This window comes from Oreochromis niloticus, linkage group LG15, assembly GCF_001858045.2.
Source record: "Oreochromis niloticus isolate F11D_XX linkage group LG15, O_niloticus_UMD_NMBU, whole genome shotgun sequence".
NCBI lineage: Eukaryota > Metazoa > Chordata > Actinopteri > Cichliformes > Cichlidae > Oreochromis > Oreochromis niloticus.
The window spans coordinates 36964536-36986322 of NC_031980.2; the positions used below are offsets into that span (position 1 = coordinate 36964536).

The 21787-nt window shown below is 40.7% G+C and overlaps 4 protein-coding genes across 4 annotated transcripts; 2 read left to right on the plus strand and 2 right to left on the minus strand.

The window, feature by feature from the left end:
* Positions 1-2: 2 nt before the first annotated feature.
* Positions 3-5604, plus strand: rpf1 (ribosome production factor 1 homolog). Its single transcript, XM_003452538.5, has 9 exons — positions 3-364; positions 1260-1316; positions 2445-2525; positions 2616-2711; positions 3098-3251; positions 3411-3493; positions 4533-4714; positions 4810-4936; positions 5153-5604. The coding sequence occupies exons 1-9, from the start codon at positions 137-139 to the stop codon at positions 5192-5194; spliced, it is 1050 nt and encodes a 349-aa protein (XP_003452586.1). The 5' UTR covers positions 3-136; the 3' UTR covers positions 5195-5604.
* Position 5605: 1 nt separating this feature from the next.
* On the minus strand, positions 5606-7224 carry LOC100710691 (guanine nucleotide-binding protein G(I)/G(S)/G(O) subunit gamma-5). Its single transcript, XM_003452576.5, has 3 exons — positions 7008-7224; positions 6713-6864; positions 5606-5901 (listed from the first exon to the last, which is right to left on the minus strand). The coding sequence occupies exons 1-2, from the start codon at positions 7086-7088 to the stop codon at positions 6739-6741; spliced, it is 207 nt and encodes a 68-aa protein (XP_003452624.1). The 5' UTR covers positions 7089-7224; the 3' UTR covers positions 5606-5901; positions 6713-6738.
* Positions 7225-7692: 468 nt separating this feature from the next.
* spata1 (spermatogenesis associated 1) lies at positions 7693-13402 on the plus strand. Its single transcript, XM_019345691.2, has 12 exons — positions 7693-7906; positions 8028-8134; positions 8545-8662; positions 8852-8905; positions 9014-9410; positions 10518-10683; positions 10763-10823; positions 10966-11077; positions 11149-11274; positions 11501-11676; positions 12439-12537; positions 12667-13402. The coding sequence occupies exons 1-12, from the start codon at positions 7847-7849 to the stop codon at positions 12820-12822; spliced, it is 1632 nt and encodes a 543-aa protein (XP_019201236.1). The 5' UTR covers positions 7693-7846; the 3' UTR covers positions 12823-13402.
* ctbs (chitobiase, di-N-acetyl-) lies at positions 13103-20768 on the minus strand. Its single transcript, XM_003452536.5, has 7 exons — positions 20567-20768; positions 16742-16880; positions 15651-15859; positions 15192-15363; positions 14996-15093; positions 13988-14149; positions 13103-13456 (listed from the first exon to the last, which is right to left on the minus strand). The coding sequence occupies exons 1-7, from the start codon at positions 20678-20680 to the stop codon at positions 13268-13270; spliced, it is 1083 nt and encodes a 360-aa protein (XP_003452584.1). The 5' UTR covers positions 20681-20768; the 3' UTR covers positions 13103-13267.
* Between the last annotated feature and the right edge of the window lie 1019 nt (positions 20769-21787).

Consider the following 21787-nt stretch of genomic DNA (forward strand, 5'->3'; position numbering starts at 1 on the left):
CACTAGAGGTCACACTTTTTCTTCACCGAGTCTTCATTCGGCCACTTCCTGTTTCACCGGAGGTGAATACGCGAACGGGGTGCTGCTTCCAGTACACACACGTGAGAAACAATCCAAAACAGACAGCAGATACAAGATGGACATTACAGAGGTCTCAACGAGTCAGGACGGCAAAGGAAAGAAGGGCAAGAAAGCGAAGAAGAAGAGCGCGGAGGTTGATGGGGAAGGCAGCGCGGTGGAGGAGAAGAAGATGGTGAAGAGCGAGCTGGCTGTTGCCTTTCCTCCCACCTTCAGCGTGTCAGAAATCAAGAATAAACAGCGAAGACACTTCATGTTCATGAAACTCAAGCAGGAGAAGAGAAAGGTAAGGATACTGGGTCATGGCTGGTAATGGGGGAGCTTCCGGTACCTGGGACACTCACGTGCCAGTTTATTAGGTACAGCGGTGCGTTAAAACTGGATGAAAGTGATCCGTTTTACATTAGCAAGACTCCAGTACATTTCAGTAGAACTGTTAATTTAAGGGAATACGCTTAGATTTCATGATCAACATAAGAATATCAATGTCTCGTTTTAGCATGTGTTTGTTTTTGTAGGGTATAACAGTGTCAGTAAACGTCACCAGAGCCCATGTTACGTGTGTCGTTAGGCTGCTTGTTTTGCTTGGGTCCAGTTTATTTAAACTATGACTCGTTATGTGCTGCTTAACTCACCACTAATAATATTACATTAAAGTGATGTATAGTCAGGGTGGGTCTCCTTGTACTTTTATTTATGAGGGGAAAAAACAACCAAACTAAAATCATTAGGATCAGCGTGCTAATATTAAAGTTGGACCCTAATCAGTGCATCCCTAAATATTAGGTACACCTCTTAATATTAATAACTTTAAAAATATGTTAAAAACTCAAAGTGCCTCACAATAATGACACTATATAAATAGGTAACTAGATATTTACCAGTCTATTTTTATTTTTCTTAATACTGTTATTTATATTATAATTAGGTGCAGCTTCTGATGATAATTGTATGGAATCACAATAAATTTTACGTGAGGTAACAAATGGCCAGGTTCACTGGTTGTGACTCATAGAACAAGGTATATACAATCATGCATACATCCATCATAGTTGCAACTATAATTTTACTTCAAACATCACTGCTTATCCAGATCAGTTCTAGCAGGAGTAATCAATAAATCACTTTATTAACTTATAAACCTCCTTGAAGATCTGTTAACTTCTAAATCTGTATTTCAGCAAAAGATGCAGCTGAGGAAAAAGAGAAGAAAAGAACGGGAAGCTTTAGGTGACAAGGTGAGTCTTCTCTTTGTTTGTTCTTCACTTATAACTACATTTTATGATGGATTAGTTAATTCTACCAATAAATCGCTGTCATGGGGATTTGATGGTAAAGAGGGGCTCAGATTAGAGCCACTAGTCCTCCAAATTAAAAGGAAGCAGTTGGTGAGGTATGTCCTACTGGGAGGGGCCGAGGGGAAGACCCAGGGCACGCTGGAAAGATTATGTTTCGGCTTGGGAATGCCTCTGGGCGTTTATCAATATGCGTACTTGTGCGTACTTGCGTTCTCGTGTACTCGTGATACGTCATCAGTTGGAGACCAAGTACTGTTCCAATTCGAAGTACGCATCAAGCCAAGAATGCGAAAAAGTCCCGGATGTGTTCTCGATCCGCCCGTTTTATCGAGCATGCATCGGTGTGGACTTGGGACAGCTATATATCCCAGAATGCATTTCGTCCAAAACTCAACAGCGGACTCCCGGCACATCGTTTTCACCCCCCTTCCCCCCCCGCTCGCGGTCTTCTCACTACTCAGGTTAAAGAAACCCCAGCAGCTGTCTATAGTATTGAGTGTCCACTAGAATAGAAATAAAAGCGTTCTAACATCTCACCTGCTTGTTTTTATTAAGGTATGTACACGTATGTACATGTACACTATTTTTATTAATAGAGGTTTCACTACTGAGGTTAAAAATGATATATAAGTCACTTAGATCACTTCTAAATGTTAATGTTTGGTTCATTTCAGTGTTTTATTTGTTCCTGAGTAAACCGGTTTGGCTGTGATTAAAGTTAAGCTTCATAACATGTTACTCACAGTTAAATTAAGAGGGGACGGCAGTAAAAACTCCGGACCTGTGACATCATCATGTACGCAGGTGTTCCAATTGTACATATCGCGAGTCCGTGCTCGCGTTCTCGGCGGGTACGTACTCCCGTGCGTTCTCGGCGAGTACGTACTCGCGTACTTGGGCATTGATAAACGGCCTCTGTGTCCCCCTGGATGAACTTGAGGAGATGGCAGGAAAGAGGGAGGTCTGGGCTTCTATGCTTAGACAGCAGTGACAGAGTGAAAGGATAAAATAAGGCAACAGCTGTAATATTTATTATTTGTACTTTATTTTATTCTGTCCCTAATGCAGGCACCACCAAAGGAGGTCCCCAAAACAATAGAAAACCAGAGGGTGTATGACGAGACAACAGTCGACCCAGAGGATGAGGAGGTATGAAGTGGGCTGAGCTTCATCAGATTATTGTTATCTTTATTTCTGAATTTGGATTAAAATGCGTATGTTTGTGTGCGTCATATACAGATTGCTTTTGACGAGGGAACTGATGAATTCTCCGCCTACTTCAACGGGCTGACAAATCCTAAAGTGCTCATCACAACATCAGACAGACCCAGAGGGGTGAGTGGCTCCTGCTTGTCACTACAATCATTTTTATTACTCTTATCATTAAATATCCAGAATCTGAAAAATTATAATCTACTGGTAGATTTTGGATCATTTGAATATTATGCAGAACAAAGCATTTTCTAAAAATCTCTTTACATATTTGATTATTCTTGACTTTGTTGAAAATCGAGCAGAACACAGGCTACAAGCTTACTTTTAGCTTTTGTGTAAGCGTTTGAAGCTGGTTTAGTTGTTACAGTTTAATTTCTGCACTAAAATAGGATTTATTGTCATGGTAGTTAACAATAGTTAGGCAGCCTTCTTGGTGCTAACCACTCTTCCACCTAATGTGTTGAACACAGTGATTTGTGCCACATCATCTAATTTCTCTCTTGCAGAGGACGGTGAGGTTTTGCGAGCAGCTGGCCACAGTCATCCCAAATGCCCACGTATATTACAGAAGAGGTTTGGCCCTGAAGAGGATCATACCGCAGTGCGTCGCCAGGAACTTTACCTATCTCATGGTCATCAATGAGGATCGACAAGTGCCCAGTATCCTTAAAGGCAACTGTGCAAGCTCTAGTTCTTTCTGTAAAGTCTCATTTTGACCAAATGCTGCTGATAATTATGCAAGTTGCAAAATCAAACCATGGAAATCTTTGATGCAGTCAGCTGTTTTCTAATGCAGAGATCCTTAATCATTAATTAAAGACGGCATGGTTCTCTGTCACTTACCTAACGGGCCGACTGCACACTTCAAAGTTAGCAGTGTTCGACTACGCAAGGAGATGAAGGCAAGATGATAAGTCCAAACTCTTTTTCAAAATGATCCTACTTACTCACCGAGACATAATATATAAACACATGAAAAGGAAAGTACACCCTCTTTCAATTCTGAGGTTTTAGATCAGCACATAGTAAAAATTTGATCTGGTCTTCAGCAGGAGATAGAATCTCAGATGGAGAACAGCATGTAGTATTACACTGTGTACTGTTTGTACAGGAGTTAAGTTACCTGCAGGCAGCTGATAAAATGCACTTGATTAACTGATCATTAGTAAGTGTGGCCGCTCCTATAAAAGGAGGAGAAGCATTTAGGTGTGTGTTAACACAATGCCAAAACACATCAACAGCGACCTTAAAGAAGAAATTGTTGCTGCCCAAGAATTTTGGAAGGACTATACAAGTCCATCATTCTACTGTGAGAAAGATTATTCACGAGTAGAAACGTTCAGGACGGTTCAGAGTCTTCCCAGGAAGTGACATCCCAGCAAATTCACTACAAGGTCAGACTGTGCGATGCTCAGATTCATTGCAAAAAAGCCAAGAGCTACATTTCAGACTGCAGGCCTCGGTTAGTAAAACATTTTAAGTCCAAAACAGTCCAGTTAGAAAAAGACTGAACAAGTATGAACTCCTCCACAATGATGTGACAGACTGACAAAGTCATGTAGAAATACATACCTCATGTTATTGCTGCTAAAACTGGTTCTACAAGACACTGAATCATGTGATGCACATGGTGTTTCACACACTGCTTCTGCATTTTGGTTTCTTTAAAAAAAAAAAAAAAAAAAAAAAAAAAAAAATGCTCACATTGTATTATGACATGTGTTGTTCATTTGAGGTTATATTAAAATAATTTTACAACCCGGTACAGTGCAAGTTATTTTTTATCACATTTTATACTTAATAGGTTAAAGAGGTGAAACTAAAAGGGGGGTATTTCTTCTTCACATGCTTCTGTATCCATATGTTATTCCAAACAGCGGGACACACTTTCTTAAAATTTAGTCATTTGAGATCATCTGGCTCCTTTCTTTCGTCCCGCAGAGACGAGGCAAAAATCCAACTGAACACTACCCGGAGGTGATCCTCAACAATTTCACCACTCGTTTGGGACACACCATCGGCCGTCTGTTCGCAGCCCTTTTCCCACAGGAGCCACACTTCGTTGGCAGACAGGTCGCCACCTTCCACAACCAGCGAGACTTTATCTTTTTCAGATTTCACAGGTAAATATTTTTCAACCTTCTATACTAACACAACCATCCTTTTTAAATCTTAAATTTAGAAGGCTAAATAAGTCTCTAAAAATCATCTGTAAAAGGTACATCTTCAAGAATGAGAAGAAAGTTGGTATTCAGGAGCTGGGACCACGCTTCACCCTCAAACTCCGATCTCTACAAAAAGGGACGTTCGACTCAAAGTATGGAGAGTATGAGTGGGTGATGAAGGTGAGTCCTCCTCACTGATGGTTGTTTTTGCAGTAAAACTGTCATCAAGCCACATGCACATTTGCCTTTAAGCAACCTGTTTGCTGTCAGTTTCTACTTTGCCAGTCATGTTATTACAGTCTAGTTCAACATTTAAATGTGGAAGATTAAAAGAAAAACGCATTTTCTGTTACACAAGCTTTTCCCACTAAGCTTAAATATCCTTTTTGATTTCAGCGTCATGAGATGGAAGCCTGCAGACGAAAGTTCCAGCTTTGAGAAAATAAAAATCTTCCTCCTGGTCAGATGGGAATGATCTTGTCTGTTATCCAAGATACTTCAGCTGTTTGTGGACTTGCTCAAATTGACTTTATACCCTGACAACTGTTAAATCTTCAACAACAGCTCAAATTTCCCTTAAAAGTATAATTTCCAGCCTTTATTTTAACATGACCTCCTCATGGACATCAAAGGGCTGAGTCTAATTGTTGGACCGTGAAATGCCCGAGAAGACATGCAGCATCCTGATTCTCTATAAATGCTGCCTGTGTTTTAAACGCTTTAAAAATGTGACCTGCTCTGACCACATAAATGCAAACATACACCTGGTCCATCCTGGTTTGTGTGACTGATAGACGGAGCTTAAGACGTGTGTATATTGTTATTCTAATAAAACATTTACTGTTTAAGTTGTGAATAAAGGTATTTATTTTTGTTCAGGCATGAAAAATACACATTTCAAAAGGCACATGTTAGTATGGGTTAGTTCTATGCAAATAGCTTAAGACGTATTTGTGCTAAAACCACTTGGAAAGGTTTCCACGTTAGATTTGATAAAAGGAAAAAATTTAAAAAAAAAAAAAAAAGAAGAAGAAAAAAGTCAGTCGTTTGGCCCAAGTTCCCTAACGCTCCTGAGTCGATTCCAGTCCATGATGCAGGATCCTGATCCTGAAACCCCGTTCCACAAAGCACCAAAATGTCAACACCTGCAGAAATGTTTACGATCATTAGTAATGCAAAAATTTTATCCATACAGCACCAACTCACGACAACAGTGGTCTCAAGGTGATTTATATTGCAAGGTAAAGACCCTAAAAACAGACGAGCCCTCTATGAGCAAGTACTTGGCGACAGTGGTAATAAAGAACTCCCTTTTAACAGAACGGGGCTCAGGGTAATCAGAGAGATGGGACAAAAGGGAAATTATAGGGGCCAAAGCATTGAGACTAAGGGTGTGAAAAGTTTGTTTTCCCTATAAAGCAGGCTGCAAAGAATGTAAACAATGCAGAAATGCACAGTATTTTATAAGCATTACTGCAAAAGCAAAGTTAAACCACTCCGACCTGCTTATAAATGATTTTAGAAAAACTGAACGTGAGTGATGGGCTGAGGACAAACGTTAAAGCTCTACCTGAACTTTATAGGTGAGAAAAGTCTAGAAATTAAAGGTGCGAGTCCAAGCACCGCTGTAACTATTTGTTTTTAGTTGACTGTAGTAGAGCAGCCTCGACAAGCTGACTGGAAATAGTTAATAACTGATATTTTATGGAAGAGTAAATTTTAAACTATCATTGAATTAAAAGCGCTTGATTTTAATAGTTTAAAATTAGACTACTTTTCAAGAAAGTGCATTTTGTACTGGTTTCAGTTTCGTAACTTGTTGCCATTACTCAACGTTATGTCTCTTGGCCGGACAAAACATCAAAACGTACTTTATGGAGTCTCCACAGAACGTGAGGTTATTTTAATCGTACAAAAATATAAAAAAGAGGCAGCCTGAGAACCAGCTGTACTCACACAGGCGGAGGGTCGGCCTGTCGGTGCTATAGGAAGGAGCAGACTTTCTGCGGTCTGAAGGGGTTGTTGCTGGACGACATGCCGGTGAGCAGAGGGTCCTGTTGGGCGTTCTGGAGGCAGAACTGCTGCAGGTCCGCAGCGGCCTGGGACACCTGTGGTTGGGAAATAGTTGAGGCAAGCTACTGCTGCGTAACTACAACTACAATCGCTATTCAAATGAAGAGAGACTCCTTTAATAGACGACAGAGAAACAGTACACGCCCTACAATAGTAACGTAGCAATTTTAACCGTTACCTTAACTCTGTTAATGCCAGCTTCAAGGCGTAACTGTTGGACAACTTTCTTCATTGCTACGACGTTGGCCGATCCAGACATTGTTGAGTTGAACGATTTAAGGCTTTAAGCGGCGAATGTAAAAGTTTTACCTAGAAAATTGGTTGTTGCTAGCTCACTTGCTAACTACTTCATCAACAATGAGCTTCCGGTTTTGTTTAAAGGCGTGTCAAGTACTGCTGCCTTCGCGTGAAGTTCGAAAATGTCAACTTTTCGATCTCTTTACTTCACTGTTTTGTAAACAATAGAAACCTCACAGTAGAATAGTTTTTCGTTACTTTGAAAACGAGATTCATAAAGCATATAATCATCGCCTTTGTTATGTATTTCCAGACGGTTTCTCGAAAACTCACCAACAACACAAGTTCAATTTAAGTTTTAAAAATTACAACTCCCACAAATACCAGAAAGGAGCGCCAGATAAATGGAAATTCCGCCCCCTGGTGTTGAAAACGCTTCCATACCCTTTCCACACACACACACACACATTATTTATATCTCTCTCTCTCTCTCTAAAATATATATATATATATATATATATATATATATATATATATATATATATATATATATATATATATATATATATATATATATACCCTAGTGGTCATCGCAGATGAGCGGCTTCGTGTTTTTTCTCTGCAGCTATGATCCGCGGCAGAGCAACCACTGCTGGCACTCTCATAAAAGAAACTTCACTGGACGACTGAGTGTGTTTGATTACTGCAGACTGTAACTTAGCAGTGCACGCCCTCAGAGCACAAAAACGGAAATCTTCCAGTGTTTCTGTTTCTTCTTTAATGGAGCTGTCTTGCGCGTCAGCGAGATATATAGAGGACAGGAGACCTCACAGCTGCAAGGTATTTTCTTCTTTTTTTCTTTTTAAGGATGAAATAAAATAACAAAGTTATTTTTTCAAGCAAGCAGACACACGCCTGATGATGCAAACCGACCGTGTTATCATTTTGCATTCGTGTGCAGCTTCTGGAGCTCCATGTGCTGTTTGTGCCAGCTGACCAGTGGAATGTGAAGCTCAATAAAGTCCCTGCTGAAGCCACAGAGAGCTTCATATCAGCCGGCTTCATCAGGTGAAACTGCTGCAAATGTTTGTTTTAATATAGAAAACTCAAGATAAGGATTGTTTAACACTTCTCGACTGCACGTCCACTGTGCAGACATATATAAAAGAAACTGAGATATGTTGTATTACTTAGGCTTTGTTCTTAGGAAATTCGGTAACGTAATTGTCTGATAACAGTGTCAGACTGCTTTAACATTGTTCAGTGCTTTAAAAGTGTTGCAATGATATAATTTTTCCAAGTCTCAGTTGAAAAGTTACAGTATTACAGTTGCTGCATGTGTCATTTTGCTTTTTAAACTTGATATGTCAAATATATTTGAGCACTCGATAGCTGACATGTAGCTTTTTTCTTGATCAATCCCGACTAACATTCTTTTTTTTAACGTGGACACCACCTCTCCTTTTCTGTGACCTTAGGATTTATCCTGATGTTACCCTGAAAACTCTGAGGAGTGAGCTGGGCGCTCTCCTTGGTGCACAGAGGAGCGTCGACAAATTCTCCTTCCTTAAATGTGTGGGGCGCAGTCTGGCGCTGGTGAGTGCAGCTGGCTGTTTCGTGCTCTTTTGTAGAGCTGATTGTATTTCACCAGGCACACAATAGAGAGAATCTGCACAGACAGTTTACTGCTTGGACTAAAGGGTGTAAAATGTGTGTGCGGGCAAGTGGGGAACACACTTTTTACTGCTGTGCCTTTTACAGCCTCCAAATTCTTGTCTGCTGCAGGTCAAAGGCAAACAGGAGCAAGACCTGAAAGTGAAAGCGTTCGCCCCACCCTATGTATGTAGAGTCAGTGTTGCATACTTAAATCTAAACATTTAATCGGATGATTCTTCTTTTTATGTACTGGGTTGGTTCCAGTAACACGTTGTTGTCACCTGTCGGCAGGCCACGCAGCCGGAGCTTTACTTGCTGCCCGCTGTGGAGAATGACAGCAGCGTATGCTCCCGGTCTCTCACCCCTGACACCAGCAGCAGCTCCCCAGACCACCAGATCTATTACCACGCTCCCAAAACATGCAGCCGGGCAACAGGAACAAAGGAGCCCATCAAATTCCCCCATATCCCCCAGTATTCCCATCAGCCACCTCCCACACACCGGCTAGAAGAAGAGGATGAAGAGGAGGAGGAGGAGGAGGAGGAAGAAGAGGATGATAGGAGCTACAACTCTTTAGAAGGAGGCGGGGAGAAGGAAGGTGAAACGCTCTCCTCCATCAGGAGAGCAGAGCAGGACTGTTTTCGAGGGCAGAAGCAAAGGGCACCCCAGCTTGCTTTGCACAGTAAAGGTAGAGTTCATCAACATTTTCACTATGAGAAGTGCAAATATATTCTTGCCCTGACATTTACTTACACCTGCTCCTAAACATTCACAAATCTGTTCACGTATGTGCTGAAAGAATAGATTCTTTCATTTAAAAAGAAAAGATTGACATATAGGAGCAAATGTGGTTAATGGGCTTCTGATTTCTTCCAGTTATGCCTAAATATCCTCATCACCAGCTAGATATTAGTTGGCCCCAAAGTTGAAACATGGGAATCTAATCTCATGTTGCAGGGAAGTATGTGAGGGTGGTGCAGGACATGTGTGAGGACACTGAGACAAAGGTAGGAGCGACATATGGGTTTAAAAAGGTCCCAGGGATCTGCTCTGAGCCCCTTCTTGTTTGCAGTGGTGATGGACAGATAGATGAGTCAGGCAGAAGTCTCCGTGGACTATGGTGTTTACAGACATCATAGTCCACGAGCATACCTCCACCTTTGCAAGGCTGCAGAGGTGGAGGTATGCTCTGGAGAAATGAGGCATGAAATTCAGTTGAAGCAAGACAGAAAACATGTGAATGAGAGGGAGAAAGGTGTAAGAGTGAAGTTAGAAGGAGTAGAGATGGTGAAGGTGAAGGTCAACCATCCAAAATAAGAGAGGTGAGGAAGAGAGTGCAAACAGGGTGGACTGGGTGGAGACAACTGCCATTTGTGACAGAACGATGAAAGCAAGAGTGAAAGATTGACAAGATTAGAAATGAATACATTAGTGGGACATCTCAGATTGAGCAGTTTGGAGACAACATTAGAGAGGCAAAGCTAAAATGGTTGGACATGAGCAGAGGAGGGACAGTTGATATATGGGACAAAGAATGTGCGATATGGAGCAACTAGAAAGGAAGAAAAGAGGAAGACCTCGGAGAAAGTTCATGGATGTAGTGAAGGAGGACGTGCAGAGGGTTTGTGTAACAGAAGAGGATGCACGGGTGAAATAAGAGGCAGATGATTCGCTGTGGTGACACCAAGAAGGAGCAGCCAAAAGAAGAAGTCGTCGTCTTGTATTTGATGCAATAAAATATCCCTACATTTGCTGAAACTCTTAGAAAAGACAGATGCAGTTTTTCTACTTACAGATTTCCAGCAGTGTGTGGCTGATTCAGCTCAGGTGAAGGAATTGCCAGAGAAAGAAGAAACCTGCAGAAAGAAGAAACAGAACCAAAGAGGAAACAGAGCAGCCAGACATTCAGGAGTAGCCGAGTCCCTGGAGGACAGAGATTCAGGCTTCTCCCTAACAGACGGGTACCGAGCAGCCAGCATACTGACCTGAAAACTTCTTACTCCATGGACACGACTGAAACTACCTGTGTGTGTTTTTCAGGGTTGGGAAACCAAAAGAGGAACATGCGCTGAAGTCCATCAGAAACAATCGAACAGCCGGGGTAACGTGTGACATTTAGAAAAAACACAAACTATATCTTGGGTTTGTTACATGATCATCTCCTTTTCAGTGCTCTTTGTAAAACATGGATCCACAAAAGAAAAACACTTTGCAGGATAATCTTCTGATGTTTTTCTGTGAAGCTGTCAGAAAGTCTAGCTCCGTTGTCTCAGCCTGCCAGATGCGTATCACCACCTTCAGGTTTAGACTTGGTCACCCATGAAACGGCTGCTTCTCCAGTCCTTCACACAAACAGTAAGCAGGACGCATCTGCAGGCTTTATGCTAATTGTTATTAGTACAACTGACGGGCTTTTTATTTAAAAGGGGAAGAACTAATCAGTGAAATCAAGCTGGTGCGGGAGGAGAGAAAGCAGCTGGAGAGGACGCGACAAGAGCTGCTGCGAAAGGGGAAAGACTTGTTAGCCCAGAACAGACACCGCAGGAACCAAGGTCAGCACCGAATTCAGTCATCAGTTTGTCAGCAGTGCACTGCTGCAAACATGTAACATCTCAAACTGAGGACGTTTTTATATTTTTGCTGCTTTTAAAATTTGGATAAACCCAGAGGTTTTTAATTATTCTCCAATCTGAAAATGAGTTAAAGCGCTAACAATTTAGTGAAACCTTTTTTTGTTAAAGTTGTCAACCAATTTGTCTCCGTCCTTTTAACATAAAGCACGTGACAGCTGGAAAAAGAAATATTTTGAAGCCAAGAAGGCCACAGCGCCATTGGACGAGAACTTGAGAAACTTGAGACAAGAACTGGAGACGTTTTACAACAAAGTCCTGCATCAGCTGCAGGCCCGAGATAACAGAGCAAAGCCCAGACACCAAGGAAGATCCTCCATAAAGGTACAATCTAACCACACGATTTCCTTCTTCTTTTTTTTAAAATGCATTTTCAGTATTAATATTAAAATCTCAGTGGCTCAGTTTCAGGTCTGTACAATGAACCAGTTATTACTTACAGTTTGCTAGTTCTGGGTTGGACCCCCTTTTGCTTTCAGAACTGCTTTAATTCTTTGTGCACAGATTCAACGAGATGCAGGAAACATTCCTCAGAGATTTTGGTTCATATCAACATGATAGCATCACACAGTTCTGCAGATTTATCGGCTGCACATTTCCTGTTCCATCACATCCCAAAAACAACACTCGGCAAGGCCGTGGTGTTTAAAAAATGATGAAATGGTACTAACAGGGGCCAGTTTCTGACCCTACCATCTCAGCATTGCAGCAGAAATAGTGTTTCATCAGACCTGGCAAAACTTATCAAATCGTCTAATGTTTCCATTTTGGTGTAGCCTCAGCTTCCCTCAGGAGCGGCACAGGTGTGGCGTTCTTGCTGCTGTAGCCTTCAACCAAGCATATCTTTGTTGTAACAATTTGTTGTCTTACTATCAGCCGTCAGGTAGGAAATGGTAAACCATCTGTTTGAATTTCAGCAACTCATCTCCACCATGCTTACATGCCTGAACGCACCGTTTCTGCCATATGATTGGCTGATTTAGATATTTGTGTTAACGAGTAGCTGAACAGGTGTACCTAATTCAAATGGCCACTCATCCATAAAGTTTTCCACCCATAAACTTAATGACTGACTATCCCTTACAGAATGAGCTCATCATTCAGATCATGACTGAGAGCCACGAGATTGACAACCTGAAGAGGAAGGTAGAAGATGCCAAGATGAAGCTGGTAACGGAGATAAAGGTAAGTGATGTATGAAAACAGTTAAAATAGCTGAGCTGGTTGGTCAAGAGACATATCATCAATAAAATAACCTAATCGTGGAGCACAGCAGAGCTCATTTTCTTGTGTTTCCTATGAATGTTTTTCTAGTTGAGAAAACAGGCTGCCACTGAGGTCAGAGCCCTGAAGGCTGAGCTGGCTCAGAAGAAGAGTCAGTCATCTCATCCCGGCCTGATGGGAAACCCTCCACGGCACGGAGCACAAGTCCAAAGCAGCGCCACCCAGTTCAGAATAAACTGCACATGAAAAACCTGTTTTCTGGTTTAACTATTTTGGACTTGAATGTTTCTTTCTAATTAGTTATGTCATTTGATTGGACCAAAATAGTTTGCATTGTTTTATAATGTCGATTTAAATTCGTGTTTCTCAGATGATGTAAACTCTGATGTGCTGAGATAACAAAATACCAGTGCTTACTCTGTAATTTCATTCAAAGATTATTAGAAACAAGTTTTATTTATTTAAAAAAATTTTCCTTTTTAGAGTATCACAGTTATTTCGCTTAGCAAAGAGGAATGTAACCCAGTCAAAGGCAGCAGCAATAAAAGAAACAATTAACTCTCAAGTGCAAGTATGCCTCCCCGAGTCCACAACACCCCCTTTACTGCTACAAAGGGAGGTGTTGACTTAGCAACAACCAGAAGCGGGCTCTGGGATGGTGGAAACTTCTGCAGCTTCGTCACGTGCACGGCTAGCATCCTAAAAGAGCGTTCCACATCATTGTTGTCTGTTGCCTGGCATCCGGATCATCACTGTAGTCCAAGATGTTGGCGTTCCACATGCCAATACCTCTCAGGTCCTTAGACATCACCGAATCCGCCTTTGGGCAAATACTCTGTGGGTCATCGTACCAAACTTGATGGATTTGTCCATTCTGGTCCTGAGGGGAAAGAAGCAACAACATAAATGTGATAATAGCGCCATCTTGTGGTCTGAAAAGATTTGTCCATTCACCCTGAGGGCAAATAGCAGAACTGTTTAGTTGTTTCAGAAGGCTAATTCCTTCTGTTTGGGAAGTGACACTGCTGTACTTTAAAAGTGTATCCAGATAAACGGCTCTTCCCTGAAATACAAACGCCACGCACGCATGAAGCTAGTCAAACCTAAACTTGGCAAAATACAAAGAACACAAGCCTGAGGAGATGATCATATGGGTGGAAATGTTGGTTTGCATATAAATATTTAATTTAAATATTAACTGGAGCTAAACAGTGCACAGATCCTTTCTTGCACATATTGCCTTTTTGGTCCGAGACCTAAAACATTTCGCCTGGAAGCAAAACAACAAAAACCCAAATATCTGATAAAATACAAATTTAATTTAGTAATTAATTGAACACCTAATCCATGCTTTTGTATACTTCAAGAAGAAAAACAATTTATCCTTAAAATATGAAAGAAAATTGAGCACCTTGTAATTGAAGTAGGGAGCCTGCTGCTCGTCGTCCCAGAGCCTGCCTGACATCGAGCTGTTGACCTGCTTCATGAGCCACTTGTAAGGTTTCTGTTTTCCAGCAGCATCGCTGCAAGGAACTCCACGGAAAGGCACTTTCTCTATAGAGCACACTCCCTCCTGGTGTGAGAAAAGAAATGACGGTGTGTTATAATAACAGGCATGTCACATATGGCCCACACTGGGCAAGGTTAGTAATGCTATCGGCTAATAACCTATAAAAATGTCATTATCCGGCTTTTGTTCAGCTGAATGAACAAACATCGTGTCTCCATACGAGGAAGCACCTTTTTTTAAACTTTCTGTTCAAAGGTGATTCCTAGTTTCTGTACTCATCAGTTTCAAATAATCTCAATAAATATCTAGAAGAAACTCAATATGCATCGCAAATAAGAGCTTAAGGCTCAGGAGAAAAATATGGTGCAGTTTTTTTGTTGTTGTTTGTTTTTTTCATAATATATAAAAATGCTGCTGTGACGGGGAGTCTGTGTCCAGCACCATCTGTCTGACACAAACAAAACCACACTTTACATTTTTAGTAATACTTTGAGCTGATGAGGTTTTCCAGTAACAGCACAGCCTGTGCAGGATTGGAAGAACAAGAAGAGATCATCATCAGAGCATCCTGATACAGAAGTGTGACATCCAGTTAAATTATGGACTAAATGAATGACAGTCTGAGACAAAGTAAAATAAATAATAGAATTTAAAGGATCGTGAGTGTGTTTATCAAGTTTAGCGGCAGTTCGTCTGATAGTTGCTGTGACATTTTATATACAAAAGCACCGACATTATAGTGGCAAAGAGAAGTCAGAGGACTGCCACAGTCCAGTGGGCAGCACGGATGTCTAAAGCAGATCCACGCAGAAGATGTTTCGATATTTCAGGAGAGAAATCGCTAGTCTTCAAAAACCTTGGACAACAAACTAATCCTCACTTTTATTTCTTTAATGAGCAATCTCTTACCTGGGAAAAGTTGAGGCATGGATAGTCATAGCCGTACCATGGCACTCCCATCACTATCTTCTTTGGACTGATCTTCAGATTCAAATACTGGTCATAAGCTACAAAGAAAGACACCAAGTATTTCACATCATTGTCTTAAGTAGATTTACAACAACATGACTTTCTCCTGTTCTACTATAAAAACCAGACCACAAACCATCGAGTGTCTGACGGAGAGGAGCGTTTGCCATTGCAATGCAGTCGCCGGTGATCTGGCTCTGCTCGTCATAGGACATCACAAACAGCAAGTCGCAGGATTCGGCAATAGTTACGTAATCATAGCAGCGCTTATCAATGCATTTTGGTGACCAAGCAACATCAAATGACACCTGAGAAATCAGGAAAAGGTAAACAACAACGGGATGATGATTTTAAAATCACTCAGAAAGTGCTCATAGGACTTCATTCATTTACCCAGTCTTGCCAAAAGACTTTTATCTGATTTAGTGCTCAGCTCAGATAAAATAATTATTGTGGGTGATTTGTTTGTAACGATATAGAAAAATAAGCACGTCTTGTGAAGACTGGTGAAGTTGGGTTTAGTATGGATTTCAAACTGAGAGACTGGCCTTGGAAAATAACCGTTGTCTCCGAGTGCACAGTCATTCCACTTTACCTGAGAACCTGGGATCTCCCTGTGAAACATCTCAGTGGTCTCTTTGACCAGAGATGTTAAGGCATAGTACTCTGATGAGCCCTCTTCCACAGCTTGTTCAATGTCTATGTTAATCCCATCCATAAACTGACTCTTGGCCAACATGACCTTGTCTGTTATCCACGCAGTTCTGTTGTCCTGGTCCACAATGTAGGAGAGGGGGACGTCACCTTTACCCAATAACACAAAAAGACAGACAAACGTACAAAAATGAGAAGAAGAACCACATACAGTACCGTGCAAAAGTATTGAGCCACCCCTGGTTTCTTTATATCCAGACTTTCTTGCAATTTATATAAGTGGTCTTGAGCAACAGTCTTTCTTTGGACACTGGCTGATTATTCACTCATTTTCAGTCCAGTCCTTGAACCTGATCGTTTTCACAGGAATGTTTCTCTGTTCTTTGTTTAGACGCTGACCTATGAATCATTCGGGCATTAAAAAAGCAGCTAATTCAAGGGATGAACCAGGGTTGTGTCTGCACATAACAGTTTGTCAGAGAAAAACACACATTTTAAATATTATCTTTAGGCACTTTGTTACCAATCTGCTACAAAGACGCACAAATTGTTCTACGTTCTTTATCTACAACTATGAATCCAAATTTGAAATTTGTATTTTGCTTCAAATCATCACCGGTATGTACAGGAGGAGGCCAGGAGAGAGGTAGAGCAGTGATTGTTGACAGAAAGAAATCTTGTTTAAGAAAGTTCAGGTTTTGCTGAGAAATAAAGGTGATAATACGGAATATTGATTTTCAAGCATGTTAGATTTTTAAAAATCTAACACGCTTGAAATCTTTCCTTGTGTATTGTGATTCCATGTATGTTTGCATATGCTTCAATAAATTTCCTCTTAAAATAAAAAGTAGTGAGGGGTGCTGCTGTGAACTTAACAGTCACAGGATTCATATCGATAGACGTAAATGGAAAAATGAAATATGGAAATATCACAACATCAGTGGAAGTATTGAGAGATATTTGGTTACATGTAGGTAAACTCCAGTAACCCGTCGCTGTCAGCTCTTAGTATAATAAAGAAAGTTATCTTACCTTTGAGGACGACCCGTGCACCTTTGGAGTGAGCGTAACACATGAGCTCAGCATCATATTTTCCAAACACTGCCACTGTTGTTACCATGCTCCAGTTGTAGGATTTCCATGTCTTTCCACCCACGTCAAATATAAACACCTGAAAACAGTGACGATACACACACACACACACACACACACACAGACATAATTAAAACACATACAGTGGCATAATAGCAAAGCTAATGATGAGGATTTACTGAAAGTACGGTCAGGTCAGAACTGTTAAGTACTATATGTGTAAAGCCACATCTGGTATACCTACTGAACAGCTGTCTAAAAAAAAAAAATCAGAAACTGAAGATTAAAGTGGGATTTACTGATTATCTGAGAGTTATATAGTCGAGTTTATAATTTTATAACCTTATGATGGTGTTCATTCTTGGTCAGGGATACCCTGAAAACCAGATTTTAACTTCTGGAGACTTCCTGGTTAAATAGGTAAATGTAGACAAATACCATCCTCGTTCTTCTGCACTAGTTCTGTATTATTGATGTCAAATAAACTGTTATTGAAACTATTTGCCCGAATGCAGGATTTTGTTGATTTTTGGTCAACAAAATCCTGCATTCAGCAGAGCAAGCATAAATACGTGTTTATAGAAAGCACTTCACTATTTCACAGGGGAACTTTATGAAGTTGAATATATTTAGCTTTAACAGAAAAGCCCCTGGTGCTCCAACAGGGCTTTGATGTGCCTTGTAAATGGGAACTGAAAATACTGTCATGCGTTTAGAGTATTATCCCAACAGGAGCGACCTCCAGGCTGGTATGGACACATTCTTATCAGCACTGAAGAAACAGAAGAGCTAAAAAGTTCTATTTATATGTTTTATGGCATAAAACAACAACAACAAAATAAAGTGTTGGTGGGATTGGGTTTTTTTTTTTACCCTTACTGGGGAATACTGAAGTTTCCTCAAGCTCCTAAGTAGAAAAGAATTCTGGGGGTGTTTTCTTAATTTTTAATGGCCTGTGGTTAATAGATGCAGCATTAACCACAAGCATAAAATTAAATTAAATTAAACTAAATGAACAGACTATGTTACCCAGATTTTTTATAAACTCAGCACAAACAGTAAGGAAATTTGTGTTTGGTCGATAGCAGAATAAGCTGTTTGGTATTGGTGGAGAAGATTTGACAAGTTTTTCATGGGCACAACCCACAAATGCACAAAATTCCCTTACAAATGTGGCACCATTTACGGGGAAATAAGCCTGCTTTTCATTGGTATTAGATTTATTGCCAAGAAGTACTGTTACTACAAAGAAATTATGAACCAAACACAAACTTCAAAGGGCCACATATTCACCGTGTTCTCCTCAGAGCGCGTAACGAGAACAGTGTGTGATGACATGGGGCAGCAGGGCTCGCAAAATCGCTAGCCCGACGTCCCGGGGCTAGCGATTTTTCCAGTCGGGCTACCAAAATCTATCTCAGCCCTGCCCGTCGGGCTATCATAGGAAGGAAAAATATATGTCAATGCTTTTGCATTCTTTCGGAAATGTAGCTGAGTAATTATGTCATTGGCATCGATGAGCCACTGCCAATATGTGACATATTGAAATCGTGTTTGAATTTGTGCTTGTTTTTTGCTTTCACTTTCACTTTGCGTTCGCGCGAACGGTGTGTAGAGAGCGGCAGCACTGATTGGTGAGTGACGATTAATTGCGCACCAATTCCTCTGACATCGTCTTATCACTCATTAGCTACTATTCAAACGTGACAAGTGAAATCTCCCACAGCAAGCTTAAACATGTGAGAGGTTGATTGCGCAGAGAATCGCTGACCGTTATGTAAGTACGTGTGTAAGAGCAGCAGGATTTATGCTGGAATTTTAGTTCTGCTGAGCCAAAGAAGACAGGTCAGGGTGAAGAAGGGGCAGCCAAATAAAAGCCGACCACAAAACGGAAAAGTTATGACAAATCAGACTATGAGGCAAAAAGAAAGCTCAGCTTTTTTGGTTTCATGGACAAAAGAATTTATGTGGCTGGAATATGGCGAGCTAAATAACATAATGTTCTGCCGGGTGTGTTGTGAGTTTCATTTCATTTGAGTCGACAAGCGCCTTTGTAACTGGGACCAGTAATTTTAAGAAAGACCCCATCAGAACCCATGAGAAATGCAAGAAATGCATTATTGCTCAGTCTGCAATATCTTTCCCAGAACAAACAGCAATTGCAAAAAACATACTAAAAATAAACCAAGCACAAGCAGAAGTCCTGAAAAATCTTTCCAAAGCGTTACTATGTTGCAAAGAGCGAACTACCATTGTCAAAATTTAGCAGTTTTTGCAAACTTCAAAAAGCAAATGGCCTCGATCTTGGTTCCCCTTACCTCTTACCCTTGACTTCAGTGGAAATTTCAGATTCAGGATCTGACACAGACTGATTCATGTTCTACACAGTTCTTACAAGTTCATACAAATTTCTGTTCAATTAGAACCAAGTATTTGAGTTGATGATTGTGATTTTTATACAGTTGTTGTGATTTGTATTTTAACAACTGTCTGATTAATTTTTGTTTCCGTTACAATATTATACATTAAAGTATAATATTGTAACGGAAACAAAACATTAAAAAAAATTGCTCTCTTTTTTATTCGGGCTACTTAAATTTATTTTTGGGCTACCAAAAACTGAAGAGTGCCTGCCCGAAGGACTACCAGAAATTTTGAAATTTTGCGAGCCTTGGGCAGGACTGCGATTATCTGGAAACCAATACGAGGTTCAGTGTGTGTGCGGACTAATGAGCTGGTCCCTGGACTCACATACAGGGCTGGGAGCTCGTCTAACTGGAAAGCAGCCCTGTTAGTTTCACCTGAGGATGGTCTACGAGAGATATTGTCAAACAGCTGAATCAGTGGGTATCTTTATAACATGCTGCAAAGCGGATGTTCTTTAGGCCAGAGGGCCCCAAAATGGGGAACTTATTCAAATATAACACTGCCTGCATGAACAAACAGGAGTAGCAGCATCAGTTTGAAACCAGAGAGCTGTAGGCAATCAATTTAACCCTCTTTTTGTCCTTAAAAAAAAGACCTGATGTTTTTGTCTATACAATATCTGCAGCGGGATTGTCAAACTCAGTTTACATCACGGGCCACATAACTGAAGTGGGCTGAACCAGGGTAAAGTGTAAAGAATTTTAACTACACATTTAAATGTTACTGAAAAAGCTCACTCCCACACCTAATGGGCCCACTATGTTTCTATAGTACATCTGTGGTTTGATTGTTATTGTTTTCCTGTTACTTAATCGCTTTGGTGTAGTATGAATTACAATCTCTAACTGGTAGGAAAAACTGTCAAACTTATTTTAAAAATACAGTAAAAAGCTGTATTTAACCTTTGCCCTTCTTCACATTTTCCAAAGCCATCCTGCAGCCGGACTGAAGTCTTTGCCGGGCCGAATCTGGGCCACGAGCCTGATAGTTTTTCACCTTTAGTCGACACTAAAGAGGACTGGTAGCTACTGAGTCACACCTCCATCATAAGACCAACTTTTATTATTACAGTGGCGAGCAGCACTTGTGTGATAAAGCGACAACACCAAGCAGCAACCTTAGCTCATTGCAGTTGTTGCCATTAGTAATAAGAGAAAATCCTCAGCGTGATTTCACCCGTTTCCGAGGAGCTTTTACACCAACAGCACCAACACTCACGTGATTTACGCCACCACACTGTTTGTAATGTGTCTGAGATATCTCTGAGCGGAGGGTTCAATGGTTTTTTGATTTTTTCGGCCAAGTTTTAGCAGCAACAGGTTGGTCAACTAAGTTTACCTCGAAGTCTTTCTCCTCGCGGATCTGCTGGCAGAGCTCCGGTCTCTCACACGGACACACGCTGGACCTACAGGCGGCCAGGAGCGAGCACAAAATCACAAGAAAGCTCAACATTTTTAGCAGAAAGAGGAAATTTTAGCGCAGAGTGAACCCGTGCGACTGTAAGCTGCCCTACGGCGTGCGAGATGGGACAAACTTCTACTGTCGTTTATCCGTACAGCTTCAAAAACAAAGTAATCCAACTCACTAGAAAAAAAATGAAATAGATATATTTCTATATTACAGAAAAAGTGAGCCAGGCTGCAACAGAGGTCAAAGTAAACCAGGTGTAAATATTTACAGATTTGAGTTCAGGGGCAGAACAGAACTCTAAATGATGAACTCTGATCTAACCTTCCCAATTATGATAATGGGTCAATCTGACCCATTATCACCCTCTGTGCCTTTGATCAGTTACACAAATGTGTCTTTGTCGCTGCATCAAGTGCTATTCTGTTCACTGTCCACGCTTTACTGAGCGGCCTTGGTTTCCTTTAGCTCTCGGCTGTCACGACTTCATGACCTTCAACAAAATCTGAGAAATAAATAACTGAAATAGATGCTTCCCACAGGATCATCATAAAGTACTGCATGAATACTTTTAAAAGAAACTCTTGAAGGCTTTGACATTTAATGTGAGCCTTCTCTTTTTATGTACAGGCTTTTACGGTAACTTAATACAGGTATTTTGAGTATTGTGCTTCCTTTGGGCAATTTTATTAACAAAACAAAACAAAACACTATATACAGTATTTCAACTGAGATGGATCCCAGTTATAGTTATCTGTGAAGCCAGATTACAACAACCATGTGTTTTAACCAAAAGTATGCATGTCCTAAAGACACAAAGGTCTGAATGGTTGTAACTGGTATATAGCTGTGCTCCAGTGCTATTGTGACACATCTTTGAGGTCATTTTTTTAAAATTGAGATTTATTCTCGATGCATGTAAAACAAATTTTTAGGACTGTCTTCATTTATGTGTGCAGAATTGTCAAATAATAGCAGTATCGTAACTCTTTATTATTAGTGTTTCCTTAAAAGTCCCTTAAAAAGTTGATCCAGGGCACTGCATCGCGAGCACTCCCTTCCTGCTTTAAAGATGAGGCTTAAAAGAATCGCTTTTCACAAAACTCAGCACATGTGAACTAAAATCATCCGTTATTTATGTTTCTCTCCTTC